Source organism: Centruroides vittatus, unplaced genomic scaffold, assembly GCF_030686945.1.
Source record: "Centruroides vittatus isolate TY-2023 unplaced genomic scaffold, ASM3068694v2 contig_487, whole genome shotgun sequence".
NCBI classification, from domain to species: Eukaryota; Metazoa; Arthropoda; class Arachnida; order Scorpiones; family Buthidae; genus Centruroides; species Centruroides vittatus.
Window position 1 is genome coordinate 1,225,587 of NW_027122275.1, and position 22,759 is coordinate 1,248,345.

A 22,759-nucleotide genomic window follows, 5' to 3' on the forward strand; every position below is an offset into this window, starting at 1 on the left:
CTTACTGACTTTGTAAAGTTTACATTTAAATATACAAGTAATGGCACAATTCAAGCTCCGAATGAGGGAGTCGGCGACCCCTCAAATTTTAGACTTTCTGTGGAAACAAAAAAGTCAAAGTCCCTTCACGAGATATAGCCCTATAAAGAATCGCGTGTAAAGCTGTTGCCTCCCTTTTCACACGGCCTGCGGGCTACGTCTCCCGCGTGATGTCGCCCGGAATGGCGTGCCATCTGTTGCTTGTAACTATCATTATTTTTATTATTAATCGTCTTCACCTGAGTCGGGACATGAATCCGGACCGTGCTGACAGCACTTGACCTGTCTCTCCACTGGCCCATCATGTCGCTATGCTAGAAACACTTCGAAATTCATATTTCAGGCATGCGAGGTCGAGGAAGGCACTACTCATGACGACCCAGTCACGTGGCCCTCCCTCAGCCATACAGATGCAGCGCCCCCGCGGGCCCAATAATGCGCCGGCTGCAGGTAACGTGACCCGCGGCACCGCCCCCGAGGTTATATAAACCGTGCTGGCCTTCGTAGCCTCGCACCCAGTATTTGTTCATGCTATATACCAGGGGTGGCCAACAAGTCGATAGCGAAGCCAATTTTAATCGATCGCTCGCGATGTCTTGATTTAATGTGTTACACTTGTAACTGAACGCAACGCGTGAATGTAAGGCGCAAAAACAACAATATGCATACAGTTGTCTGGACTCGTAGAAAACACAGCCATTTAGCTTGAATATTTGGTACTGTCATACCGTAACTTTTTTCTTTAGTATTAACAATATTATTATTATTAATCAATATTTATCCATGGTGACAACGTTGAGTTTCAATTTTTCTTCTGTTTAAAATGTACGTACCTTTTCTTTATGTTTTAAATTAAATTGTGGCTTTTCATCCCTATGTATTTACTTGATAAGTGAGCGTTTTCGGCAACAGACCGCTATATTTTTGGATTTTTGGAAATACGTCAACCGAGAAAAAATATCCCATTATCACCAAATGTAGCAGATATATTTATTCTTGTTTCGGATCTTCATATCTGTGTAAATTGGCATTTTCATACTTAAAGTTAACGAAGACTAAACAAGATTCTGTCCTGACTGATTCCCATACTAAAGGCTCATTATTGTTATCTTTGTCAGGATATACACCTAATTATGATTTTTTTGGTTAAAGACATGTGAACTCAATCCTCCCATTAATGTTAACGTAATAAAATAAATTCTAAATCTGTCTTTATCTGTAGCTAATTTGAATTAATAAATATTGTTAATAATTATTAATATATTTATTAATTCAAATTAGTTACAGATAAAGACAGATTTAGAATTTATTTTATGTTGTTTTAATTCCCCTGCACGTGAGTTTTTTGGCCCGTTAAACAATTATATTGCTTTTTACATAGATAGATATACAGGGTGTTGCAGTACGAGTTGCACTCCAGCGAGCTATTGGCAGATTATCAAAAAATAAGTCTAAAAATCTTATATAATTCTTCCATAATAAATTTTCCTAACCCAGATAAAAATCTCGAAAGGGAAATTTTGTAATCAAATTTATCAACCATTTTGTGCATTTTTATAACAACTTTTTCATATTTACGAACAAATAGTTCCACAACTTATACATTGCAATTTAAAAAATATTAGATTATATTTTAAGATACTAAAAATCGATCTTGAAAAAGTATCCAAAAATCTATTTTTTTTAAGTACCGACTGTACGAAATGAACTCATGGCTGCAAATATAAAAAGTTGTGACAAAAATTAATTTTTTTTATGAGCCTATATCCCGAAAACTTAATAAGTAATTTAGAAAGTAAAAAATAGTTTTGAGCATATACACTACTACTAAATCTAGAGAGCTCAAATTTTAAACTTAAGCCTTTCTCCTTATCAGTGTGGAGCTGGCGAAACTTGCGGGTCGATAGGTGAAACTTGGCTGGTGGGTCCCATCTCTTACCTTTATCGCTTCCTAGGAAAAAATTGCATCCAAACGAATAATTTTCATTCCAAATGCCGCCCAGAATAACAAAAGCTCAAATTTGTAACCACTAAAAATAAAAATTATTCTCAGTTAAAAACAAGTGAAAAATACTCGATCCACTTCCGACTTGGAGGACAGTACAAGTCAAACAAGGCAAACAAAACTTTCATTATTACCAACGCTATTATTCTATAAATGATATACTCCAAATGCATTTCGCGTCTCTAGTAGGCCTCATCAGTGGATACATCAAGTTAGTAATCGCTGTTCTTGTTTTATATTTAGTAACTTTTCCCAACATGCATCAACGTTCATCCCAGTATTTAAATTAAGTACACGCGGTGATGCAAAAATGTTCAACATTTCTTCTTTCAATACAATTTTCTATTTTATATAATATTTTAGTATTTTTCCAATTTATGTTACAATCGAATTTACTAGAATGCAAGAACCACGCCGATTCCATTCTTCTTAATCTGATAGACGCCTTTATCCTCAACTGCAGCCTTCTTCCACTTTCTTTAATGTAATAATTTGGATTTCGACAAGTACATGGCATTCTGTATACAACACCCGCAATCTTAAATTGATCTCTGGGCGTATTTGTATCTTCACTATTTATGATGCTGATCACATTTGACATCTTACTTTTTTGATTCGCAACTATGCATATAGAAAATTCTTTAAAGATCGGTTTATATTTTTCAAACATATTAGTAACATAAGGAAATTTTATATAAGAAATATTTTTTATCTCATTTTTAACATTAAATGTATAATTGAAATAAGAGTTGTACCACTTACAAACAGGGTAATCATTCAACAAGAATTTTTTAAAAATTTGTTTTATTTCTATATTTATATTTTCTTGTAAAGTTGTTCTATTCAAAATCTTCCTTAATTCAATGATAAATACATTCTTTTTAGTCTTTATGGGACAATATGATTCATAATTAATAGTTTTATTAAGTGCAAGCGCAAAGAAAAATCGCACGATATGTGAGTCGCGAATAATTACTTTAGTGACAGGTGGCTCGTTGGTCTAGCGGTATGATTCTCGCTTTGTGTGCGAGAGGTGCCGGGTTCAATTCCCGGACGAACCCTCCGATTTATTTTGTTCGGCATAATAGCGGTAATCTCGAATGACGTGCGTTTCGTATTATTCGCTTGTTGATAGGTACGATTTGCTCACGTGTAACGTAAAGGTTTCTTTTGTTTTTTACTGAAGAACGCGTGTGTACTGTTTGAGTAAAATATTGGCAGTCGTTGAACGTGGCTCGTTGGTCTAGCGGTATGATTTTCGCTTAAAATGCGAGAGGTCCCGGGTTCAATTCCCGGGCGAGCCCTTAGCTTTTTGATGTCTGCAATGCAGAGAATTCACAGGATTATATGGTTAGATGAGATGAATCCTATATTAATAGAGTTGGTTCAGATGAACGAAAATGGGTGTGGAATACAACGATGAAGTTTATAACTGAGCTAGAAGTACGAACAAAATTGAAATAATCAGTATAATTCCAAGCAATTTTTTAAAATTTAAACAAATTACTGTTGAGTGGATAAAGTTGGAAGCAAATTACATGATGTCTGCAGCATATGACATGGAAGAATATACATAGATTTATGAACAACGAAATCTGTGTAATGAAACGAAAGTTTTCATTATATACGGAGAGAGGCTTTATGAAAATTATATTTTAATGTATTCTGCATTACTTTTACTTACGAACACATTCCACGCAGTAATTTCGTAATTCGACAGAATGCAGTAAAAAGATCAGTATTATTATTGATTCTTAATTTACCTACCGGTTTCATTCCAATTGCTTTGCTTCCGAATAGAAGAACAGTGCATGGATTCAGATTTCTTCCCAGCCAGCAGTTACACCGGAAGTCGCAACTTAATATTCGTTTCGAACGACGTTTCCTTACTCTTTAGTCAACCACGACATTTTCAGAGGTAGATTCGATTCGATTCGATTCTTTTCAGCGCCTGGAGTAAATTTTGTCGCCGAAAAATTTGTATATATATATATATATATATATGTCCACGTATAGAAATTGATGGTATCCGTATCTCTCGAGTCAGAGAATTCACCTACCTTGGAGTCAGACTAGAGCAACGGCTGCAGTGGACCAGCCACATTCATATGATGGTTGCTAGGGCCACAAAAGCATCAAACGCCCTCACCAGCATTGCTAAAAATACCTGGGGCATCGGCTTTAAAGCGGCCAAACATATCTACCTTGGGGCCATCGAGCCAATTCTATTATATGCAGCCCCTGTCTGGGCTTATGCCACGTCAAAGATGTATATCCAAAGAAAACTTTTGAAGGCCCAGAGAGTTGCTGCTCTTAGAATATGCAGAGCGTATCGGACAGCTCCGACCTCTGATCTATTGGTTATTGCTGGCCTGATCCCTATTCACATTAAGGCCAGAATGATGTTGAGAAACTGGAAGGCCAATAACCTCTTTCTTGATGATTGCCCTATCAACAATATTGGTAACAGTGACATCCTCTCAGAACTACCCAATAACCTCAAGGAAGACATTTTCTCCTATGGAACAGAACTAAAGAGCACTGCCTCAAACATTCTCCAGGATTATCCTTCAACCATCAACGAATTATCTGACCATAATGATACCAACGATATATCCATTTTCACTGATGGATCTAAAAACAATGACAAGGTGGGTGCTGCTTTTGTTCTCTACGACCACCAGACAGGGAAGACTCACCGCTCTGCCTTCAAACTTGGCCCACATTGTTCTGTTCCTCAAGCAGAGATCCTTGCCATCACTAAGGCAATGGATCATATTTTTGCCGACTGGTTCCCACATTCTAAATCCATCACAATCTATTCGGACTGCATGACTGCAATTTGCTCCATTACTGGCCTAGGAAAAAGGGGAGATAATGTTCTTCGTATTCATCGTTACCTCACGCACAATACTCATGGACATAACATACATTTTAAGTGGGTGCGTGGGCACTCAGGTGTCATTGGTAACGAAGCCGCTGACCACCTTGCAAAATCTGCAGCCATCTCCTCACTCCCCTCCTAAAAAGAATGTATTTATCATTGAATTAAGGAAGATTTTGAATAGAACAACTTTACAAGAAAATATAAATATAGAAATAAAACAAATTTTTAAAAAATTCTTGTTGAATGATTACCCTGTTTGTAAGTGGTACAACTCTTATTTCAATTATACATTTAATGTTAAAAATGAGATAAAAAATATTTCTTATATAAAATTTCCTTATGTTACTAATATGTTTGAAAAATATAAACCGATCTTTAAAGAATTTTCTATATGCATAGTTGCGAATCAAAAAAGTAAGATGTCAAATGTGATCAGCATCATAAATAGTGAAGATACAAATACGCCCAGAGATCAATTTAAGATTGCGGGTGTTGTATACAGAATGCCATGTACTTGTCGAAATCCAAATTATTACATTAAAGAAAGTGGAAGAAGGCTGCAGTTGAGGATAAAGGCGTCTATCAGATTAAGAAGAATGGAATCGGCGTGGTTCTTGCATTCTAGTAAATTCGATTGTAACATAAATTGGAAAAATACTAAAATATTATATAAAATAGAAAATTGTATTGAAAGAAGAAATGTTGAACATTTTTGCATCACCGCGTGTACTTAATTTAAATACTGGGATGAACGTTGATGCATGTTGGGAAAAGTTACTAAATATAAAACAAGAACAGCGATTACTAACTTGATGTATCCACTGATGAGGCCTACTAGAGACGCGAAATGCATTTGGAGTATATCATTTATAGAATAATAGCGTTGGTAATAATGAAAGTTTTGTTTGCCTTGTTTGACTTGTACTGTCCTCCAAGTCGGAAGTGGATCGAGTATTTTTCACTTGTTTTTAACTGAGAATAATTTTTATTTTTAGTGGTTACAAATTTGAGCTTTTGTTATTCTGGGCGGCATTTGGAATGAAAATTATTCGTTTGGATGCAATTTTTTCCTAGGAAGCGATAAAGGTAAGAGATGGAACCCACCAGCCAAGTTTCACCTATCGACCCGCAAGTTTCGCCGGCTCTTCACTGATAAGGAGAAAGGCTTAAGTTTAAAATTTGAGCTCTCTAGATTCAGTAGTGTTTTTTCTCTAGGAGCGTCTGCACCGCCAAATGAATAAGTAAAAAAAAAAAAATAAAAAAAATACAAATAATACAGCTTTTATGGACACTTTTGCAGTTTTCAATTGGTTATATTTCGGCGACCAGTTTATAAGATACAGGAACAGTAAATAAAAGTTACAAATATATAAATACGAAACAATGATTTATTTATATACATATCTTTTTCGAAATTAGACAGATAATACGAAGTAGCATGATTAGACTGTGAGCTGCTTGACAGTATGAATTGAGCTTAAAGCATGATCTATAGATAACGGTATGGGTGTAAAGGTCCGCTTTTAGCAGAGCTGGTCTAAAAGCAACACGACCTTGGTAATTGGTCCCACCTGGCGTTGTGTCTATAAACGGTCGGGAAGACAAAGGGTGTAGCGTCTCCGTTTATGGGACTCGTCTGTACGTGTCAATGTTTTGGCCACATGTTTGTCGGCTAGAAAAATGTAAACAAAGAACGGACGTGGCGGTAAGCTGATTCGTCGGGAGGAGAGCGGACGTTTTTGAAGCCTTCTGGAGAAAGAGAGGACCCTGATTGGTCGTAAGTTGTCGTCGAGGAACTCTTTAAATAGTAAGAGTGGCGAAAGGAACGGAGAGAAGGGCGAGAGACAGATAGTACTGTAGTCTCAGACACTCTCTCTGCTGAGCGCAGAGAGAGTATTCTCCTAAGGCATTGAACTCAGGGACGGGTGAGTACTGAGAGGGGATGGACGGTACTTGTTGAGCCATCTCCACCAACCGACCAAAAGCTTTTCCAGAGTCTAATTGTCCCAATAGGACCAGCTGTTACGTGAGATACTGTACCCTGTTGTATTATATGTGTAATATTGTTAAACTTATATATTCTGAATTATTTTGTTTGAAAATAAACTGTAAATATTCGCTGAATTGAGTGTGGAGGAAGAACATTAAGACTTATCAGGCTAGCCTTAAAATGGCGAATTATTGCACAATCACCCAAGCAGAGCTTTGGGGTGTTTTCAAAGCCTTACAACATATTGACAAAAAATCCCAATGGTACAAGGGACCTACAATAATATACACCGACAGCAGGGTAGTTATTCACACCCTTAAAAACCAAACTAGAAGTACTTTACTTGCACACGAAACAATTGAATTGGCTCATAGAATTGGCGGCAACAAAATACTCAAATTCCATTGGATTCCTGGCCATAAAGGGTACGAGGGAAACGAGACTGCCGTCATGCTGGCTAAGAAAGCAGCAAAAAGCAACCTACCAATAACATATAGTAGAATACCAATCAAAGTAGTTAAGCAAAAAATTAGAGAAATAATAGATCAAAGATGGCAAGAAGAATGGGAACACTCGAACACAGGTAGAACTTTGTATAGCTTCATACCGACGATCGCCGTCAGAAGAGCATGTAGACATCTTAAACCTACCTACGAAATTACTCAATGTTTACTAGGACACGGTAACTTTAATGAATATCTCTTTCGATTTGGAAAGAGAAATACTGATAAGTGCGATATAGACAGTGACAGCATTGACAACGTGACACATTACTTATTCCAGTGCAGCAAATACGAACATCCTCGTGAAACCTTTATGAGACAATGTGTTTTGGCCGGCTCAAATTGGCCACCAAAGCGCACAGCACTTGTGCAAAGTAAAATGTTATTCGATAACCTCTGTAAATTTATAAAAGCAACGAAAAAACTGTCTGCAAGAAAACAGTCAGAATATCCACCAGAAGACAATGAAAGAACTACTACAAGTGAAGAAATTGATTAAATTGTCGACAAACAACTGATCATCTTGTACATATTGTATATAATTGTATATATGTTACAACTGTTCACATTGTAAGTCTCAATGTAGGCAAAGTAGCCTAAATTGTATTTTTTTCCTAAAGTTTGTTCTGTTAATGTATGCCGAAGCAAGACGACTCTGCAGACCCCTTTCCCTTCATATCCTAATCTTCCATCTAATCTATCACTATTACTTCTTCTTTCCTTTCATTTCTTTCAGGGCTAAGTCAGTCAACAAGATAGACAGCCCTCTTAATCTTTACTCGTAATAGTAGTAGTAGTAGTGTGGAGGTGTACCTTTCTACGAACCAACGTAAAAACATTCTCGGGTCGCAAGGACTAACTCGAGACGGATTATCGTAAAGATCTTAGCGGATCATAGTAAAGATCTTCACTATGGGCATGCCATTTTCTTGTTCCCCTAACTAAAACCGGTAAGATGCTTCTTTTTGCCTCTAGTAGCGTTCGGATCGCAAGTCATCCAATTTTTGTAGTACAATGTATACACGGGAGAAATCATGTATCTGTTATCTAGAGTGATTTTTTTCCGTTTTTTACAGTAATTTAACTAAGGTGAATACAGATTACTACTGCATATACAATATCCTCTTAACAGTGAGGGACGGAAATAGCCGTCCAAGGCGATCGAGTGGCAGTGGTGAGGGACGGAAATAGCCGTTAAAAAATTCTTATAAAATACCTGGACCATTTCGTGAAGTCGTAGAATTTTCACGAGTAGTTGGGTTCTCCAACTTTGTTTTGGAATATCCTTTAGTTCTCGAGAAATTACAATAAAAGAAAGAAAATTAAAATAAATATGAAATTTTAGACGGCCATCTATCGACATAAATCGAATTTAAATCTCCCGCCGTCATCTGATTGGTTAAAAAAATTAATATTCCTAATTGGCTCGCGTCAGAAAAAAGTAGGTGTGACTTCTGTAAATGACGCTATCGGGAGAGCACCAATGCAACCGGAAAAAGTAAACAGCCTACGTCATCAGTCTAACGGTCCTTGTCTGACCTACTTTTCGTAAAATCAACATTAGAGTAAGCTGTAGTAAAACGTAGTAGTTTATAGTAAAACGGTCTTCTCTAATATTCATAGTACTTTGTAAAGCTTGGATTTCAATTTAATAAGTATTATTTAATTCAGAAACATTATAAATACATCATTAAGTAGGAGAATAACGAAAAACTTTATTTTTTAGTATAATACAATTTACAAAATCGAAAGTTCGTATATCGTAATATTATAAAAAACTACATCGAAACATACAAAGTCACCTAATTTACTTAAATTCAGTTCATTATACAACTGTAGATACTCTTGCCTTCCTCAGTTTCCTCAAAACAAAACTCGAAAACTTCAATTAATTCTATAAATATTTAAGCGCCATTACTATTCGAATTAACTGTAATTACAAATATAACTGAAAAATATTTTCGACATAAACCCTAGGCAATAATTATCAAAACAAAATTCTTCAAGTATAAATTTTTCTGATCGAGTAATATGTAATAATAGTTTTATCTATTACTCTTGCCATATTCAACTTTCTATGTTCACATCCATTTAGTTTCATCTAATTACACTTTAAATGTAAAAAAATCTACCAACAAATAAGTTTTCTAATAAAGATACTACTTGCTAATTAAAGTTTGTATTCTTCTTTGACGTAGTTCTACGTTTTAGCACTAAATTGGTAGACATGTCTAAATAACACGCTTATAAACACTAAATGCCATAAATGTTTCGAAATTAGAACTAGATAATTATATGCACAAATAAATTTACATGCCTTCATTTACATCCAAACAAAGATCAGTTCTCCCAAATTGTCGAAAAATAAATTACTTTCAACTTTTCTTTCTGAATTTAGAACTAATTCACAGTAAACTTTATGCCTTAAAATATCCATTGCAATCAACGCAAAATGTATGAATCCACGTAATAACAAATTATCGCAGTGAACTTCGAAAAAACGAGAAACAGAATTATTAAACCGCACTTTACGAAATCTGGCGCGAACTGTCGTATACAATAAACAAAACGAAAATGCTCTTGTCCAATGTCATGAGGTGACAAAAAGTTTCTAAATAAACGCTAAAAGTTTTAAAGAATTCTTTCACAAAAACCGATGAATTTAATTAATACACAATAACTAAATCTGTTTAATAAAGATTAATAATTTTCCATTATAATTATGCAAATTAGATATAAAAAAGATCATCGCGCAAATTCTCCCGCGAACCATGGATGACTCTTACGTCATCTGGATTGAAGTTTCCTGCAAAATACTAAAAATATTTATATAATTCTTTTACTAATCCAGTCAAATTTAAATAATATAAAATGTCTAGATCTGTTTAATAAAGATTATCACAAATATTATTACAAATATGCAAATTAGATATGAGATAGGTCACTAGGAAATCTCCCGCCAAGATAAAAATAGCTTTCGGTCACGTGTTCACCAAGAAATATGTTTAAAATTTAATTTTTCAGCTTACATAAACCGTACAATAAATGAGTATTTCTTCGAAAGAAGTCGATATACACGAATAAATAATAATTATTTAATAATGCTTTTATCCATTTTAAATTGATATTGTAAAAATTAAGCCATTTAATCTGTGTGGCTTTTATAATTTAGAGTTTCCGAGTATTTTACTGTGAAATTCAATTTAGTAAACAGAAACAAAGTTAGGTTATTAAGTATAAACAGCACAATACGATAATTTATACGTAAGTTGAGTGTAAATACAGAAAAAAAATCGAATTATATCAAAGATGGGAGAAACAAGCTTACATCCCCAGAACAGAGCTTATAATTCGTTGTTATTTTCAGCCTGTTTCTACTTCGACTGTTTTTTGTTGGTAAAAAGTTAATGTTTTAAGATGTTCTTAGTGAAGAAACATAAAAGTATCGAAATATAATATTCACACACACAAAAATATTCATGTATGTCGACATTAGAAATTTGAAATCAATTATAGAATGTCCTGGATAGAGATATCGTGTGATTGTCTGTTTCTTCTGTCTTATTTTGTTTTTCTACGTGAAAATAAGATATCTTTTATAACTATTGATAATATAAACATTTTGTTTCTTTATATATTACTTCAATTACAGCTGCAAACTTTAACACATGGAGCATGTGAGAAAGTATTATTGTATAGATTATTACATTTTTATGAATACACCTGAGACTCGTGACAATATAGGCCTATATTAACCTACTTTAAGTGTCAATATTTTATTTAGAATCATTTTAAACGTTATTATTACATCAAATTATGAAATGGAATGTTCCAAGTATAGGAGTAAGAGGGAGGGGAAAGAAGCCATGCGTGGGGAAAAAATGAGTTTTTATCTAAATTATAATAAAATTTACTTATATTTACGAGAAATATTGATAATTTTCTTCTGGAGAAATGTATCTTGATAAAATTAATTATCTATATGAATGAAACTTTCAATAATACATTAGATACAATGACTGACGTTCCTTTCTTACCCTTTCTGTAGTATGTCTTATTATTAAACATAGTTTCCTAGATTATAATGTGTAAAAAAAAAAAATGGAAAATTCTGTTAATTTGTAAACGCAGATACTATCACATAACAAGCATACTGTATCCTCTCTATATTTAAAGTCAGTTATTCGCGTTTGAATTTTTCTAAATAAACCCGTTTAATCCGTAATTTATTTGACAGAAAGAAATTGTTTATGGCCGTATTTCATTTATATAATGTTTTTCTCGTGATATTATTTCTAATATCGGAAAAAAATATACATTTCTAATATGGACATACATCAATATTTTTAATTCTGAATATTATATTTCGATACTTTTATCTTTCTTCACTAACAACAAAGTACTTTTATTTTAAAAAAATAAGTTTTTACCAACAGAAAACAGTCAAAGTAGGAACAGGCTGAAATTGACAACAAATTATAAGCTCTGTTCTAGGGATGTAAGCTTGTTTGTCCCCATCTTTGATATAATTCGTTTTTTTCTTTATTTTCACTCAATTTACGTAAAAATTATTCTATTGTCCTGTTTATAACTAATAGCTTGTCTTTGTTTCTGTTTACTAAATGGAATTTCACAGTAAAATATTCGGAAACTAAATTATAAAAGCCAAACAAATTAAATAGCTTAATTTTTACAATATCCACTTAAAATGGATAAAAGCATTATTGTATATTTATTATTTATTCGTGCATATCGACGTCTTTCGAAGAAATAATCATTTATTGTAGAGTTTTTATAAGCTGAAAATTATTCTGTTGTCTTTGATGAAATTTGTTACAATTTACTAATTTTTACAGAAACATTAAATTTTAAACGATGACATTAGTTAAAATGTATTAATTTGTACACAAACATTAAATTTAAGGCGTATTTCTTGGTGATCACGTGACCGAAAGCTATTTTTATCTTGGCGGGAATTTTCCCACAGTGATCTTTGTCATATCTAATTTGCATATTAATGATAGTACATTACTAATCTTTATTAAACAGATCTAGACATTTTATATTATTTAAATTTGACTGGATTAGTAAAATAATTATATAAAAATTTTCACTATTTTGCAGGAAACTTCAATCCAGATGACGTAAGAGTCATCCATGGTTCGCGGGAGAATTTGCGCGATGATCTTTTTTATATCTTATTTGCATAATTATAATGGAAAATTATTAATCTTTATTAAACAGATCTAGTTATTGTGTATTAATTAAATTCATCGGATTTTATGAAAGAATTTTGAAAAACTTTTAGCTTTTATTCAAAAACTTTTCGTCATGTGATGAAATTATTCACAGGTGCATTAAAATATGAATCAGTTCGTGGGAAAATTTTGTACAGTGGAGTCTGGTGTATCTGTGTTTCTGGTTTTTTCGAAGTTCACTGCGAGAATTTTTTATTACGTGGATTCGTACATTTTGCGTTATTTTTAACGGATAAAAGGTGGAAATTTTACTCTGAATATAGAACTTGTTTTTCAGAATATGCTACTTTACAAAAAGAAAAGTTGAAAATAATTTATTTTTCAACAATTTGGGAAAACTGACTTTTGGATATAACATATGGATTTACATGAAAGTATGTATTATTGGGCTACTAATTTATTTATGTTTATGTGTATTGTTGTACTGTAACTTACTTTGTTTTACTATGTTAGAGAAAGTAGGTCACACGTTGGATTTCTGACATAAAACTGTCGGCTTTTTCAGAGTGAAGCGGACCTTCTCAATGAAGTGTGTTTTAGGGAAGTTGTGCATTTTTTTTTCTGATGCATGCCAATGATGAAAATTGTTTTTAAAATTAAATATCGATCAATGACGATAACATATGTTATAAATGTGAAAATGAATATAAAAATATTTCTACATTTCTTTATTGTTTTGTTGTTTCTTATAGATTAATTCATTTAAATTTATTATATGTGAAGTAAGTTTATTTACAAAATTCTAATATTTTAATCCGCTTTAATATTTCGGTGTAAATTTGAACAAGGAATTTTAAAATTTTAAATAAAAGATATACTGAAATTTTCTTTTATTTACAATGATTACGTCACTTCTACAGAAAGTAGAACACGAGACGACCTTCACCCACATTTCAGTCTGGGGGGAAAGGCCGCCAGTTGTAGTCATAACAACCTTTACGTCTTCTATTGTTGTGGATGAAATTCGTTAACTGTCAATTACATTTTCTTGAATTTGATTCGCAGGTTGGAAAAAATCGTCATTACTTAAATGCCTAAAACTTTAAAAAATTTTATAAAATTGAAAATAAATTCAAAAGTTTTGAAAAAATCGTATCGGATGGAAAATCAAAAAAGAATTTAATATAAATTTGAAAAAAAAAATTTTAGCAAAAAATTACCGCGAAAAAAATTCATATATAAAAAAATTATGTGACAATAAAGAACGATTTTTTCTTTACAAGACGTAACTGTTTAAAAATTTTTTTTCCTAAACGGAAACGAGAAAAACGCGTGGGAAAATTCTTAAAAAAACTCCCACGGTTTATCTCCACAACTAACTGGTAGAGCCGAGTACGACTGTTCCACTGTTAAGAGGATATTTCTATCTAAAACTACAAATAGTGTAAATTCATATTTTATTTTAATTGAAATTGAGAATAATGTCCGGATGTTTTGCAGACGTTGTAACTCAGGCTATACCGTTTAAAAAGACGATGGAAAACCTAAAAAAGGCATTTCTATAAGCCAAAGGTTGGTCAATTAAATCTATGGAATCATTACGTATCGCAATTTCATTGTAAAGTTAATTCATTTACTTTTTTTTAGTAACTGAATAATTACATGGAAGCATATGTAAAATGCAATTACTTTCTTGAGTGGACAGATAGGAGAGGAGTTCATCAGCAGGAAATTCTAAAAGTACAACCCCTAATGAGTATGTTTATCGAGAAGAATATTACAGTATTTGAGGCATAAAAGACAGAAAAAGAACGAAAAAATTAATACTTAAAAGAGTACTTTTGTTAATCTAATATAAGCTATTACTCACCTATTACTCCAATTACTTTTTAAAGTAACAGATAAGACCTATACCTATAAGCGGAGCCGGATTAACCCACTTTTGGGCTCTAGACATTTTCTTCTTACCGGGCTCACTCCCTATCCCACAAGAAATAGAGAACAAAAAAAATATAAAACAATAAATAAAACAAAACTAAATAATTTGAAAAACTAAAACAAATCTTAAATTTTTATTAATAAAAAATATTTAATATACAACAATAAATTTTAGTTTTTCTAGAAAAGTTTGAACAGTTTTTTATAAATTCAAAAAGATAAATTTCAATTTTTTAAAATGTCTAACAAAAGTTGTTATACAATAACAATATTACGTTAAAATACCAATTGTTTAATTTAACCTTTTTGGTTGATATTCAAATAATATAATATTTTACCCATGAAAGTTAAATTGAATAATGAAAAAGATAATTTAAATAAAAGTCAAGATAGTTTTTAAAAAGTAAGTATATAAATATGAATAAACTTAGTATACTTTTCTGAATTTTTAAATAATCTTATTTACAAATTTTTTCAAAATAGACAGTTTGACCGGGCCCTAGACATTTGCCTTATTTGTCTATGCGATGATCTGGCCCTGCCTATAAGCCTGAAGAAAGGTATCCTAATGTGAGGTTGCCGAATTGTAAACCTAAACCAGTACGAAAGCTAGGTGGAGATTCGTATATTGGTGTGACAGATACCAAGATTGACCCCATAGTTACAAAATATTCGTCCCAGTTTATTGATATTATTGACTATTATTCCCCAATTTTCCCAAATTTTATCAGTCCTACAAGCGTCAAAGTTCAACTTCCGGTTCCGATTCTCTCTCGAGACTTACGTCGTTTTTTTTATATCATCGCAACGACGTTTGTTTAACGAATTCCTTTCTATAATAAACATTCTTAAGCTCATTCAGTGAGCAATTCGGAACTTGTGTGGAGCCCACACTGAAAGATTCACTACCTGAAATGCATTACCAATAAATTTTTTTGAAAGATTTAATCAGCCGTAACTCTTTCTCTCTGACACTAGTCTCCAGCTTTTAAGCTTCATTCTGAGATAATATTACAACTGCTCCATTTAAGTAATTTGGACTTACTTATCTTAAAATAAATGTTTTTATTTTGTTTTTTCCCTTAATTTGTTTGCTGCTTTGTTCCTAATTGGCACCTATATCAACAGAGCATGTCATCGATTGCACATAAATAAAATATTAAATTTTTGCCATTTTTTTATTTAATGTTTTTTGTTTTGACATTTATTCTACAGAATAAAATAGTACGAAAAAAACCTTAAAAATAATTCACAATGTTTTGTAGTTAATAATTCTTTTTGTTATTCCGGAAAAATCAGATACAATTCCGCACTACCAGTACTCTAAATTAATATTAAATATTACTATTATTATTATTAATTTTCTAATATTTAATTATAAAATTTGAAATATTTATAAAGATTTTCCAAAATTATATAACACGGTTTAGTGGGTTAAATTTTTAAATTGAAGATCTATACAATTCCACTATCGTCAATCTGGCTGTTTGTCTATCTGTTCTTCGTTAATCTCGAGAATGGAGTTAAATAGATGAAAATCGAGACTAGATATGGAAAGCTTGGGTGCAGGAGGTCCCAATTAACGTGTATACAAACTTCTATTCGGAACTGGAAGTCATGTGATTTTTTTTAAATTAAAATATTATTAAAAATTGTAACCCGGTATTGTAACGATGTCAAAATAAATATACGCTCGCTGATATTTTACGTTTATGAAATTTTATGTATGGAGTATTTTTAAGAAATGATTTAAAATTTACGGTAAAGATAAATTATTTTTTCTTATTTTTATTTTATTTTATATAATATTAATATTTACATTTTGAAGTGTCTTTTATTTTACAAATTAGATTATTTCTTTAAGCTCCGCAACTGAAGAAATACTACAGTTATAGAAAGAAAGATACTACATATCTGTAAAAATAAATTAAAAAGTTATTTATGATTAATTTTAATAAATATAGAATAAATGCTAAATATTAAACACGAGTTAAACATTTTTGAAATAATTTTTATCTAAATAAGAAAAAATTGATTTACTTACCCGAAAAATTATTTGTTTGGTAACCAAATAATTAGGGTATAATGTTAATCCAAATGCTGGATTGGATCTTTTTATCATGAAATCCAACTACATAGGATAAAAGCATAAATATTTATTTTAAAATTTATTTTATATAACTATTAACGATATATATATATACATATTTAATTTTGAATATAAGTTAGGTATCGGTACATAATGATCCTTATTGTTGTCAAATGAAAATTTAGTTTTATGAATTATTTATCGCAATGATATTTTTTATTCCTGGACTTTATGAAAAATCTTTTGAATTTTACTATTTTTCCGCAAAATGTTTTTATTGGTAAATTTTTAAATTATTAATGAAAATAACAAATTTTATTGTGCTTTATAGGATAAAGTCATATAATAGTTTCCAATTTTGCTATTGTGTGGGATTCCAATAGTAAGGGATCTAAGAGTACGCGCCATTTATAAACGATTCCTAAGTTGTAATACTGAACTTGTCCATTGTTTTATGATGCTGTTACGTGATAATAAGGAATATTATTTTCAGATGGATTATTTTTACTTCTTTTACATTTAAAAAATCAGGCGCTTTGCAGTAATCCGATTTTCCCAAATTTTTCTAATCACTAGTTCAGAAAATTGGGGAGAATCAGGTCAATTATTGAAATTGTGGGTTTTATATACAGATATATTTACATTTTTCGAGGTAAATATTTTACAAAAGAAAGTTCTTGAGGTGAACTGGTAAGGATACATACTGTGATGAAATAACTATACAAATTTAGAATTTCAAGCTATCCAGTGTAAAGTCAAACATGTTTAAGGCTGAAACATTCTCAAGTATCTGTTTAAGTTAAAACAAATTTCTGAACAATTCAATTATATAATTTATAAATAAATTTGTTATGATTTGAGATAAACTATCTGAATTGCTGCTTTCTCAGTCAGAAATTTTAACTGAGCTTCTTCGAAATTTTATATTTGTGAAAAATAGTTTTCTGCCGCTTTTTCTTTTAAAACGACCCATTTTTATAGCTCAAGAAAGAAAATAAACGTAGACTTAACATCTTTTTTTAATGATTTAGTTAGGTTTCCGTTATTGGTTTTTTGTAGACTTTAAAAAATTAAAAGCTAGTGGCTTTTTTTCTTCAGTAACACATCACACAAAGAACAGTTGATTTATGTATATTGTATTAAAGAAAATGCATTTCGGGTCATAGTAACTTCTCTTCAGTCTTTAGACTTTACAAAAAAAAGAAAAAAAGGTAGATATGAGTTACATGATAAAAAATAATACATATAGTATTTTAACATTTTTTTTAAAAATTAACTTACATGGTTGATTGTTGGTTACAATTGACATAAGAGAGTATGTTGGGTAATTGACTTGGTAATCAGTTTAGTAGGGTTGCTGCAGAGTACGGATCATCGAGGTTGCATTTGTAGAATGACGGTTGCAACTTCAATCTACAAATGCAACCGCATACTCAATGATGATCCGTACTTTGCAGTAACTCTACTAAACTGATTACCAAGTCAACCACCCAACATACTCTCTTATGTCAATTGTAATTAACAATCAACCATGTAAATTAATTTAAAAAAAATTTTTTTTTTTTTTGTCGATTTTTTCCGTCCGATGGCGAGATTATTATTAATCAGATTGGAGACAAGTCTGCCCAAGAGGGACCACCATTATTTTGCGTTTCAGACTAAAAACATACACATATGGCGACAGGCCTTCCTTTTTAGGCTTCATGTCGCCAGTAGTAAAAAAGTCCTTTAAAAAAACACAAACATCCAATTAAAATTAAAGGAGTCGGTGACATACACGACGTCTCTCTTCAACCATCCGGCCAGTGGGTGTTTCCGCTTTTTTTAGCGGAAACACCCACTGGCCGGATGGTTGAAGAGAGACGTCTGTATGTCACCGACTCCTTAATTTTAATTGGATGTTTGTGTTTTTTTAAAGGACTTTTTTACTACTGGCGACATGAAGCCTAAAAAGGAAGGCCTGTCGCCATATGTGTATGTTTTTAGTCTGAAACGTTTTTAGTCCGCTTTTTTATAGCGGAAACACCCACTGGCCGGATGGTTGAAGAGAGACGTCTGTATGTCACCGACTCCTTAATTTTAATTGGATGTTTGTGTTTTTTTTAAAGGACTTTTTTACTACTGGCGACATGAAGCCTAAAAAGGAAGGCCTGTCGCCATATGTGTATGTTTTTAGTCTGAAACGTTTTTAGTCCGCTTTTTTAGCGGAAACACCCACTGGCCGGATGGTTGAAGAGAGACGTCTGTATGTCACCGACTCCTTAATTTTAATTGGATGTTTGTGTTTTTTTAAAGGACTTTTTTACTACTGGCGACATGAAGCCTAAAAAGGAAGGCCTGTCGCCATATGTGTATGTTTTTAGTCTGAAACGTTTTTTAGTCCGCTTTTTTAGCGGAAACACCCACTGGCCGGATGGTTGAAGAGAGACGTCTGTATGTCACCGACTCCTTAATTTTAATTGGATGTTTGTGTTTTTTTAAAGGACTTTTTTACTACTGGCGACATGAAGCCTAAAAAGGAAGGCCTGTCGCCATATGTGTATGTTTTTAGTCTGAAACGCAAAATAATGGTGGTCCCTCTTGGGCAGACTTGTCTCCAATCTGATTGATTAAAAAAAAAAATTGTTAAAATACTATATGTATTATTTTGTATCATGTAACTCATATCTGCCTTTTTTAAAGTCTAAAGACTGAAGAGAAGTCACTGAGACATGAAATGCATTTCCTTTAATAAAATATACATAAATCAATTGTTCCTTATGTGATGTGTTACTGAAGAAAGAAAGCCAATAGCTTTTAATTCTTTAAAAATTTTTCAATGATGTTTAATGATACGTGCATACTCTAGAATGCATCTATCTTAATTCAGAAAAAAATTATAGTCGACATTACACTGTACGCATGTTCCAGCAAACCTAAACAAAGCAACGCATCTTTCTGTTCACAAACAAAAATCATCGCTTCTACTTTAAAAATCTGAGAACTCATTACTTTAAAGTTAAAATTTTTAGTGTTAGCTATTAAAATTACAAAGCTCATTTAAAGATTCACGATTTACGAAAACGATCTTCCTGTATAAGCTTTGTTTAGCACCAATCAAACAATTAATGAGTATTGCCAGTTATCTTTGATTCCACGTATCCTTATATTCTTGTGACTTTACCCTACACTACAGATTATGAAATTACTAAATATACTGAGTGAAATATTTCTATTTAATAAAATGAACAAATTTTCAGTTAATTCACGAGCTGCAAAAAAATTTTAAAATATTGCAAATAAGAAAAACAATTAATATTTTATATTTATATTAAGGTGTAAAAATGATTTAACATATTTAAAACTCTTAATGTTTTATTTATTACAAATATCAATATAATAAACTCTCAAGATATTTTACTTGCTGTTTTTGATACTATTACTTAATAACGAAGAATTATTTTCAAATTATTCACAATACTTAATTTTTAGATAAGATTTGGTCTATATAAATCAATTTTACTTATAAAGATAAAAATTTTTATAAATGATTTTAATGATTTATTTTAAAATTTATAAAATAATGATTCAAAATAAACCAGGGAATTTTTAAACGAAAAAATTTCTTTAGCAATTGCAATTTGTTTTACAATAAAAATCCTAAGTTATCACGCAAAGTAAATTAACTATATCAATGTTTTACATTTTATCATAGTGATGTCATAACACAATTAAAAAATTAAAAATACACGTTATTGTGTGTATGTGTGTGTGTGTGTGTGTTTGGCAGATTTTGTTCATTAACTTTGAAGCTTAATAACCCCTGTGCCTTATGTCGAAAATTTCTGAAATTCTGCAAGGTTTGCTTATTAGGAGGATTGATGTTATTAAATTTTGGTGTCTAAAGGTCCAAGGGGGTGGAGTGGTAATAAGGATCGTGTGCATCTCTAGTAGAGTCAGATTTAATGACGATTTTACTCGTTATTAGCATTTACAAATTTTTATAAAAACCACCCCTACTCTAAAAATTAAGCTTCTTTCCACTTTATAATAATTAAAAAATAAAAATATTTTTAAAATAAAATATCATAACAGATGGCGCCACCAAATGTTTCCGGGAAAGTTAAGTAACTCGTGGTTGAATTTTTCAAGTGTCAAAGGGATGTTAATACCCTGGAAAAGTAAGTATGATGATTTGAATGATTATATTATTACAAATACTGTAAATACAGTGTAACATGATTATTTTATGATAATGTAAAAATTTGAGATTGTTTAGTTTCTTTTCCATTTTATTCGTGAGTAGTTCGATACTTGAACTGTTTTTGAGAAATTAAATAAGCAGCTAACTATAAAAATAGACAAGATAGAAGGAATATTTTCATAAATTATGAATAAAAGGAATTCAATTAATATTAATATATAACGAACACGATAAAATCCGTGATCACTAATCGAAAATCATTAGTGATCATGAAATGAGGCTTCGAAAACGAACAAAATTTAGAATTCTAATTAATATATTGATTTTGTTCGAGACTAATATAATGCAAGTTATGCAAAATTAATTAATTATTTCTGTTTTAGGTAATAGAAATTATTATTATAGTACATGTAATATACAGGCCTAATAATAGTAATGTATTATTAAAGTACATATATACATAATAGTAATGTATGGACATTACTATTATCATGTCTTTATTATACATACTGTAAAGAAATCATAAGAGTATATTTTTTTATAATCTCACATCACATAAGATAAAAAATTCACTTCTGCATAAAAAATATAATGTTTTCCTTAATTTATATAAAATGAAATTAAAAATTATTAATTAAATATAGGCCTATAATATAGTGTGTATTTATAGTGAATTCTAATGAGATCGCAGATTAAATTTCCTATTTTGATTAAACGTATAGATATACATAACAGAAAAATTAAATTATGTTTTATTATATCAAGATATATTTCTAAACTCGAAGAATATATTTACTATTTTATTAAGAAATGTAATAAAAATATAATGGTAATAAAAAGAACTTTTTATGGAAAATTTTTAAATAGGTATTTTGAAGCATTCCGAGGAATTGTTTCTTTAAATTATTATATTTTATAAACACTTAGTAAACTATTTAATAAAACATTATCGGCTATAAAAACAAACTCACCCAAAGGCATTCCCCACTTGTGGAAACATTTGTTATCATATGTAACAAAAATCTATAATATTTCTTACCCTGGAAAATAAAATTATTACCAATAAAATTAATCATAACTAGTAATATAAACAAATGTTTTAAATATTCTATAATTGCAGTTTATTTTTACATTACGATTTCAGGTTTCTTCGATATGCTACTATATCGCAGTATAATAATCCGAAATCGAATTACAACGAACTTTTATGTTTTTCATAGTGATTTTTTGTTACAAATTTTCATATATATTTAAGTGTCCAGTCTGTTTTTAAATATTTTAAATCATTTTTAGTGTTTTGAATATATTTAGACATTAGTAGACGGTGATGTTTATTCAATTATACAGTCTATAAAAGGATTATAAGAAATGTACACTTAAGCCGGTATTACAGAAAATGAAAGAATTTAATGAAAACGAGCAACTGTTTATTGTGACATCGTCACAATGCCGGGATGCAATTTTTTAAAAATATTTTTAATTTCTTTAATTTAAAATATATTCTATCCACCTCAAATTAGTAATGGCTTGACCCTGTATATCATACTTTTTCTTTAACAATAGACTCGTGCCAGTCATCTATCTAACACCTTACAGGTGATGTTTTGAATTGAAATAACGTGAGTGACTTCCGGTTTGAGTCGGAAGCTTGTATATAGTTAATCGAGACCTCCTACCCATGCGTTTTCAAGATCAGGTCTCCTCCTTTATTTATCTAACACCTTTCTCGAAATTGATGAAAGACAGACGGACGGACGGACGGACAGCAGTGAAATTATATATATATATATATATATATATATATATATATACAGTTAATAAAAATAATAATATAAATATTTTTGATGTTGCAAGACTTTTGTATTAAAAATCTTAATTTAGAATATTTTAAGGATTCCCTTGATTAGAAATTACGGTTTTCTCGCGA

At 31.2% G+C, this 22,759-nt stretch overlaps 1 protein-coding gene and 2 non-coding genes across 3 annotated transcripts; all 3 read left to right on the top strand.

Moving 5' to 3' along the window:
- The first annotated feature begins 3,033 nt into the window (after positions 1 to 3,033).
- On the top strand, positions 3,034 to 3,105 carry TRNAT-UGU (transfer RNA threonine (anticodon UGU)). Its single transcript has one exon. It is a non-coding gene; the product is annotated as a tRNA-Thr (tRNA).
- A 171-nt stretch (positions 3,106 to 3,276) lies between these two features.
- TRNAF-AAA (transfer RNA phenylalanine (anticodon AAA)) lies at positions 3,277 to 3,348 on the top strand. The gene has a single exon. It is a non-coding gene; the product is annotated as a tRNA-Phe (tRNA).
- Positions 3,349 to 4,155: 807 nt separating this feature from the next.
- Positions 4,156 to 5,070, top strand: LOC136978061 (uncharacterized). Its single transcript, XM_067273705.1, has one exon. The coding sequence runs from the start codon at positions 4,156 to 4,158 to the stop codon at positions 5,068 to 5,070; it is 915 nt and encodes a 304-aa protein (XP_067129806.1).
- Positions 5,071 to 22,759: the final 17,689 nt, after the last annotated feature.